At 48.0% G+C, this 8703-nt stretch overlaps 1 protein-coding gene across 2 annotated transcripts in view; it reads right to left on the bottom strand.

Annotated features, from left to right (window-relative positions):
• Positions 1-220: 220 nt before the first annotated feature.
• usp46 (ubiquitin specific peptidase 46) overlaps positions 221-8703 on the bottom strand; it is a gene marked incomplete at both ends in the record, with an annotated part of 8601 nt that continues 118 nt past the window's right edge. The window contains 8 exons of one of the 2 annotated variants that reach the window (XM_079221384.1): positions 221-322; positions 437-515; positions 1693-1890; positions 1974-2057; positions 2147-2223; positions 3158-3390; positions 5153-5366; positions 6909-6989. In XM_079221384.1, coding sequence (XP_079077510.1) covers positions 221-322; positions 437-515; positions 1693-1890; positions 1974-2057; positions 2147-2223; positions 3158-3390; positions 5153-5366; positions 6909-6989 — 1068 coding nt within the window. The remainder of the gene's footprint in view (positions 323-436; positions 516-1692; positions 1891-1973; positions 2058-2146; positions 2224-3157; positions 3391-5152; positions 5367-6908; positions 6990-8703) is intronic. The other variant, XM_079221385.1, reaches the window with a different exon arrangement.

The following is an 8703-nucleotide window of genomic DNA, read 5'->3' as shown; positions in this document are numbered from 1 at the left end:
TCCAGTCCTCCCATTCCCTCCAGTCCCTCCAGTCCCCCCAGTCCCCCCAGTCCCTCCAGTCCCTCCAGTCCCCCCAGTCCCTCCAGTCCCTCCAGTCCCCCCAGTCCCCCCAGTCCCCATAGTCCCTCCAGTCCTCCCATTCCCTCCAGTCCCCCCAGTCCCCCCAGTCCCTCCAGTCCCTCCAGTCCTCCCAGTCCTCCCAGTCCTCCCAGTCCTCCAGTCACTCCCTGGACTGGTAGAAGAGGATGTATCCTGACTCAGAGTTCTTGGAGATGTCTGAGGTAAGCCCGTAAAACTCCTCGATGGCCTGGGCGTCAATTTTCTGCACGACACAAGAAAAAGATGATGTCTACTGGGAAACAAAACGACAAAATCAAATGTACAATCAGGAGAGAGAGAGAGAGAGAGAGAGAGAGAGAGAGAGAGAGAGACGCACCTCCACGATGTCGTCGTCAAACAGCAGCCAGAAGCCGTGACTCTTCACGATGGTGATGTAATGACCTCTGTTGGGGCCGCTGGGGAGACGGAGACACACACGGTGACTCCAACGCACACACAACTCACAACTCACAACTCACAACTCACAACATCCACGCTAACTTCCCGCAGGAGCAGACAGTCATCTGTACGTCATCGGTGCACAACTCACGTCGTCAGTAGTGTCACTCAGTGGGAAACCGGTCACAGGTAAAGCGGATGATTATTATAAACACATCTTTTCAGTTTTTTCTCTCCATGTCGTCCATTCATTCCTGATAACGGACACTTTGAAGGGGAACCGCGGTCCCGTTCCAAAATAAATAAATAAATAAATAAGACCATACATGTTCTTTTCCCCAAAACAATATTCATATTTTCACAAACAAATAACTCAGGGTTCATACACATTTTGACCAATGGATCTCCATGACTTTTCCATGACTTTTAACCACATTTCTACGACTTTTAACCAAATGTCCACGACCTTTAACCAAATTTTGACCTTTAATCAAATGTCCACGACTTTTAACCAATTTCCACGACTTTAGACCAAATTTCCACGACTTTAGACCAAATTTCCATGAGCAAACATTTAGTGAAGTCTGGGTGTAAACAGCAAAAAGTGAGTAAATGTAGTATTTAAACTAACAATGAGAACACAAAGCATACAGTAAACCTTAAATGACTCAAATGAATGAGACAATAGTTTGATTAAAAGAATAAACATTTATATAGATGCCTGTATGTATGCCTGCTTATATTCTGAGTCTTTCTTTTAAAAGCATTTTCATTATTTCAAACTCAGAGTAAATGAACGACATGAACACATGAATATAACACATTTACATGAACACATGAATATAACACATTTACATGACTTTTACTGAAATTTTTGGATTACATTTTTTTCAAGGACTTTTCCAGGCCTGGAAATAACCATTTTAAAACTGCATGACTTTTCCAGGTTTTCCATGAGCGTAAGAACCCTGACAACTGTTTTAAATAAGATATTAAAACGTAATGCTTCAAGCGTATTAATTTAGAAAATTATCAGGAATGAATGAGCACCCTGCAGCCAATCAGAATCGAGCATTCCCCCAGGCCCCGGTCTACCTAGAATAACGACCCCCGAGGACCGCCGGCTGTCTTCACAGGCCGAGTGTGACCTCATACAGACTCACACCCCCTGCATGGGTCTTTTATCTCAGGTACCTGCCACAGTGCACCACCACGGCCACCAGGTCGTACATGCGGTCCAGGTTGACGGCGTCCCCGGACGTGTTGAACAGCCGGAGCTCCAGGGGGAAAACCACGCGGTAGGACAGCTTGGTGTAGCGGTGCAGCTGCTCCATGTACTTGAACCTCTTCAGGTGGAGCGCCAGGATCATGGGAAGCTTCTTCACGCGCATCCTGCAAGGAGAGGAGACGCAGGAACGCTCAAGATGGCCGTGAGGACGACGCGTCAACATCACACAGCTCACAGCTTGACTGACCGCTTCTGGGCTTCCTGCTTGCTGCAGCAGGCCTCGCAGTAGTATTTGTATTCGCTGCACAACGTCTCCGTGTTGCTGAAGTCCCTGCAGGGGGAGAGCGCGCCGCGGGAGGCTTTGGTTGGTTATTCAACCTCATTCAGACCGATAGGGAATGTGCAACAGATCAATACTACCTGAGGCAGTGAGTGATGGACGTGTTCTGCTCCACGTCCACAGAAAGATCCAGGAAATCCTCATCTTTGCTGCTCACCTGTCAAATAAAGAGACGATTAAAGGGCGATTAGAAGGGACCTGGTAGCAGGGTGGCCAGAGAGGCGGCCATTTTTAAACTGATAACGGACACCCTGAAGGCCAAAGACATGTGTTTTGCAACCAAAATCTAAAGTGTTCTTGTTTCTTGTCACATCTTTGTTGGAATCGTTTTCTGTAACGAGTGTAGCGTTAAAGCACGGTGGATTTAGCAACCTAGCTAGTTAACAGCTGGCTAGTTAGCTAGCTTGCTAATTCCGCCACGCTTTAATGCTACACTGGTTGCAAAAAATAGGCTGAATAGAGAGGTGGCGCTGGGTCCAACTCACTCCTTGAGAGTCCTACTGAGAAAGACAAGCTAGCTAGCTAGTAACTAACTAAATAACTAGCGAACCCGGCGATGGACGGCCTTTCTGCCCGAGCTGCAACAACACTTCATCGACGAGTTTGTCACAATAACAACTAACAAACCACAAAATACAAGTAAATGCCGACTCCTTTTCTATTTCTATGACGTGTTCTTCTGACTGGATCAGTGAGGACACACACTCACACACACTCACACACATTGAAATGCTGATTGTACTGAGGAGCTTTTGTCTCGCCTTGTTGTTTGCACAGGTTGTTCAACCCGTCCCACTGTCCCCACCATAAAACAGGACAAAGCCTCTCTGGAGTGAAGTGGGTGGCCTGAGCCCACCGGCTGTGACCCTGACATCTGTTTTTGCTTTTTTTGCATCCCTCAGCATCTCTGCCCAAAAAAAAAAAGGCTAATCCCTTTTTTCCCCAGACTTATTCAGGACAGACGTCTTATTCACTGGGGACATAAACACACACAGACACACACACACACACACACACACACACACACACACACACACACACACACACACACACACACACACACACACACACACACACACACGCGCACACACCGTTTCACAGTTGAGGCAGCGCGTCTCGTTGGTCAGCGTTCCCTGGAAGATGTCGTGAACCCAGGTGGGCTCCGTCTTGTTCTCCGGCTCGGCCTCCGCCGGGACGCCGTTGTTCTTGAGGCGCCCGTTCTGCTTCTCCTGCTTCTTCTCCTCCTGCAGGATGTCGGCCACCGTGTTCAGCAGGTAGTTGAGGAACTCGTGGGCGTCCTGTTGCATGTAGTTATCGAACAGATCTGGAGGGGAGACGCAGAGATGACGGGAAAGGGAAATAATTCATGTGTTTTTGTGACATTGATCTTGATTTGGACACATGAAGCCAATGCTTCATGTGTTAAACCTGCATTCTCTCTCCTGACCACCAGGGGGCGCCTCCTCTGGTTGTATAGAAGTCTATGCTTCATGTGTTAAACCTGCATTCTCTCTCCTGACCACCAGGGGGCGCCTCCTCTGGTTGTATAGAAGTCTATGCTTCATGTAGTAAAGCTACATTCTCTCTCCTGACCACCAGGAGGCAACTCCTCTGGTTGTATAGAAGTCTGTGCTTCATGTGTTAAAGCTGCATTCTCTCTAGTGACCACAAGGGGGCGACTCCTTTGGTTGTATAGAAGTCTATGGTTCATGTAGTAAAGCTACATTCTCTCTCCTAACCATAAGGGGCGACTCCTCTGGTTGTATAGAAGTCTCTGCTTCATGTGTTAAAGCTGCATTCTCTCTCCTGACCACCAAGGGGCAACTCCTCTGGTTGTATAGAAGTCAATTCTTCATGTAGTAAAGCTACATTCTCTCTCCTGACCACCAGGGGGCGACTCCTCTGGTTGTATAGAAGTCTGTGCTTCATGTGTTAAAGCTGCATTCTCTCTAGTGACCACAAGGCGGCGACTCCTTTGGTTGTATAGAAGTCTATGCTTCATGTAGTAAAGCTACATCTCTCTCCTAACCATAAGGGGCGACTCCTCTGGTTGTATAGAAGTCTCTGCTTCATGTGTTAAAGCTGCATTCTCTCTCCTGACCACCAGGGGGCGACTCCTCTGGTTGTATAGAAGTCTATGCTTCATGTGTTAAAGCTGCATTCTCTCTCCTGACCACCAGGGGGCGACTCCTCTGGTTGTATAGAAGTCTATGCTTCATGTGTTAAAGCTGCATTCTCTCTCCTGACCACCAGGGGGCGACTCCTCTGGTTGTATAGAAGTCTATATAAATGACTCTACTTCTCTTGATGTATTCCCTCAGTAAACATTGTAAACATGAGTTTATGTCTCAATCTCTAGTTTCAAGTCTTCTTCAATACAGCATGATGTTCATTTAGTAAATTATGGTCATTTAGAGTCAAACAGACCATAAAGCAGGGGACGCTTTAGGGGCGGGGCTACAAGGTGATTGACATGCCGAGAAGATAAAACCACCATCGTGACACAATTCTGTTTTGACAGACCTGTAACGTATAAACTGAGGCGAGAGAGAGACAACAGATATGGCTTTGTTCATTCACATAAAGCTTCCTGAATGTGGACGCAGGAGAACAGTCGGCCTCTCTGTCGGTTCTGCTCTCCGAACGACCTCCAGCTGCCCTTCACCTCAGATATTCACCACCAAAACAAAAACGCAGAGCGCTCCGCTCCCGGCCTTTTTGTATTCCTTCTTTTTCAGAGAAGCACTTTGAAACTTGTTTTTTTATAAAGTGTTGCACAAATAACTTTCATTCATTCTAATATTTTCCAACAGCTAAAAAATGTTTTTGCTAATCATTGACATGTCCTGCACTGATAAAAATAACCCTGAGCATTTAGTTTACAGAACATAACACAACGTTTGAGTGTTTTCATAAAAAGGAAGTAGCATTATGAAAAAACACACATTTAAAAAGGGTCAAATCCAGTGTCAGTGAAAATGCAAAATAATATGACCATGTAAGTTTATGTAATCTTTTCGGGACATCAAAGCAATTATTGCCGGCGGTTTGGTGGAGTTTTAGTGAGGACGGCATCGGTAACTCACCGTTCTCTTTCCGCAGGCGGGAGATGAACTTCTTGGGCGGGATGACGCCCACTTTCTTCTTCTGCGTGGCGATGGAGTGGAAGAGGTCGGCCAGGCAGGTGAGCAGGTTCTCCTTCTTCTTCTGCTGCGCTTTGTACGACAGCACGTTCTCCCGGAACGGCCGGCAGAAGTAGAGCGCCTGGAGGACCGAGTTACAGTAACACGTGTTCCCGAACTGAGGAGGAAGGACAGAGGACACGTGAAGAGGGGTGAGGAGAGAGGACACGAAGAGGGGGTGAGGACAGAGGACACGAAGACGGGGTGAGGACAGAGGACACATGAAGAGAGGATGAGGAGAGAGGACACGAAGAGGGGGTGAGGACAGAGGACACAAAGAGGGGGTGAGGACAGAGGACACATGAAGAGGGGGTGAGGACAGAGGACACAAAGAGGGGGTGAGGACAGAGGACACATGAAGAGGGGGTGAGGACAGAGGACACGAAGAGGGGGTGAGGACAGAGGACACGAAGACGGGGTGAGGACAGAGGACACATGAAGAGAAGATGAGGAGAGAGGACACGAAGAGGGGGTGAGGACAGAGGACACAAAGAGGGGGTGAGGACAGAGGACACATGAAGAGGGGGTGAGGACAGAGGACACGAAGAGGGGGTGAGGACAGAGGACACGAAGAGGGGGTGAGGACAGAGGACACGAAGACGGGGTGAGGACAGAGGACACATGAAGAGAAGATGAGGAGAGAGGACACGAAGAGGGGGTGAGGACAGAGGACACGAAGAGGGGGTGAGGACAGAGGACACGAAGAGGGGGTGAGGACAGAGGACACGAAGAGGGGGTGAGGACAGAGGACACGAAGAGGGGGTGAGGACAGAGGACACATGAAGAGAAGATGAGGAGAGAGGACACGAAGAGGGGGTGAGGACAGAGGACACGAAGAGAGGGTGAGGAGAGAGGACACGCCAAGGGAGGATGAGGAGAGAGGACACATGAAGACAGGATGAGGAGAGAGGACACATGAAAAGGGGATGAGGACAGAGGACACATGAAGAGAGGATGAGGAGAGAGGACACTTGAAGAGAGGATGAGGAGAGAGGACACATGAAGAGAGGATGAGGATAGAGGACACACCAAGGGAGGATGAGGACAGAGGACACACAAAGAGAGGATGAGGACGGGGGACACAGAAAGAGAGGATGAGGACAGAGGACACACAAAGAGAGGATGAGGATAGAGGACACACAAAGAGAGGATGAGGATAGAGGACACACGAAGAGAGGATGAGGATAGAGGACACACAAAGAGAGGATGAGGATAGAGGACACACCAAGGGAGGATGAGGACAAAAGAAAGGGAATCAGTCCATCTTTCTTTTTAGATAATCTCTTAAAGTCACAACGAGGAACTTTCATGTAGTGTTGGTTCTGGCGCCCCCTGTGGACTAAAGAGGTAGTGTTGGTTCTGGCGCCCCCTGTGGACTAAAGAGGTAGTGTTGGTTCTGGCGCCCCCTGTGGACTAAAGAGGTAGTGTTGGTTCTGGCGCCCCCTGTGGACTAAAGAGGAAGTGTTGGTTCTGACGCCCCCTGTGGACTAAAGAGGAAGTGTTGGTTCTGGCGCCCCCTGTGGACTAAAGAGGAAGTGTTGGTTCTGGCGCCCCCTGTGGACTAAAGAGGTAGTGTTGGTTCTGGTGCCCCCTGTGGACTAAAGAGGAAGTGTTGGTTCTGGCGCCCCCTGTGGACTAAAGAGGTAGTGTGGATACTCACGTTGACCAATCCAAAGTAGTGCTCATTGATGGGGAACTGCTCCGGGCCGATGTCTTTCTCCAGAGCAGAGGCATTGGTGCCCTGAAGGACCAGAGACATGGAGACATGCTTCAACCACCATCATCATCATCATCATCATCATCATCATCATCATCATCATCATCACCACCATATACAACACAGTCTTTTATTCTGCAGGGGAAGAGAGTCTACTTTGTTTAGTCTAATCTATGTTGATGCAGTCAAATGAAGATGAAAATGAGCAGTCGAGGAGCACAACATGTGACTGAGGGCTCAAACACAAATAAGTGGCCTCTCTCTCTTCCAGACAGTATAATTGATCAAATTATCCTCTTGGTCAGATTTCAATACCAGTGTCCGTAAGGCCGTGAAGCTCGTCTCCAGAGAAACACACCGAACCTTCCCGCCACAGCAGAGACGGTCTAAATAGGTCCTCATGTCAGGAGTCGGGGGGATTCTGCGCCTGATTGCAGAGACCACTTATCTCACAGCTTTGTTGAGCGAACACAGGAGGCTTTGAATTTCAACGTCACTTCTCTCCGTCAAAGAGGACAGCGGATACGTCTTTGTTGAGCTCGAGTCCGTGTACCGGACTCATCCACCGCTCATTTAGTCGATTCATCGAAAAACATGCTTAAGTTTACTGTCACAGAGGAGGAAAACCTTCATTTATATATGCATATTAACATTCTCTCTCCTGACCACCAGGGGGCGACTCCTCTGGTTGTATAGAAGACTATGCGTCATGTGTTAAAGCTGCATTCTTTCTCCTGGTTGTATAGAAGTATATGCTTCATGTCTTAAAGCTGCATTCTTTCTCCTGACCACCAGGGGCGACTCCTCTGGTTGTATAGAAGTACATGCTTCATGTCTTAAAGCTGCATTCTCTCTCCTGACCACCAGGGGGGACTCCTATGGCTGTATAGAAGACTATGCGTCATGTGTTAAAGCTGCATTCTTTCTCCTGGTTGTATAGAAGTATATGCTTCATGTCTTAAAGCTGCATTCTCTCTCCTGACCACCAGGGGGGACTCCTCTGGCTGTATAGAAGACTATGCGTCATGTGTTAAAGCTGCATTCTTTCTCCTGGTTGTATAGAAGTATATGCTTCATGTCTTAAAGCTGCATTCTTTCTCCTGACCACCAGGGGCGACTCCTCTGGTTGTATAGAAGTCTATATAAATTACTCTACTTCTCTTGATTTATTCCCTCAGTAAACATTGTAAACATGAGTTTATGTCTCAATCTCTAGTTTCAAGTCTTCTTCAATACAGCATGATGTTCATTTAGTAAATTATGGTCATTTAGAGTCAAACAGACCATAAAGCAGGGGACGCTTTAGGGGCGGGGCTACTAGGTGATTGACAGGTCGACAACAGAGTGGTTGTAACCTAACAGTTACAGAGTGGTTGTGTCCTAACAGTTAATATTAAGGATGCAACACATGGATGTATGATACAACACCAGAGTTTAATTAATCCAAACCCTTGCACCGCACGGGATGCTGGGTAATAACTCTGGGAAAACGATTAAAAGCAAAACTTGCACTTGCAAGCTTCTTTTTTTATTTGACATCTGCTTCCGGGATGTCTGTCACCGGCTTTCTGCAGCGGATTACGCAATCACAACAGAGCTTTTCAGAGGCGGCTCCACCTGTCAATCACCGGCTGACAGTGAACACGCGCACGTGCACGCGACGAGGAAAGGAAGGACCGCGATGGGGTGTGCATCTTGTAGGGAGTAGTGACCAGACACACTGTGCACCCGAGGGCAC

Source organism: Taurulus bubalis, assembly GCF_910589615.1.
Source record: "Taurulus bubalis genome assembly, chromosome: 7".
Lineage (NCBI taxonomy): Eukaryota > Metazoa > Chordata > Actinopteri > Perciformes > Cottidae > Taurulus > Taurulus bubalis.
The sequence above is the reverse complement of the archived record's forward strand: the minus strand, read 5'-3'. Positions and strand labels throughout refer to the sequence as shown.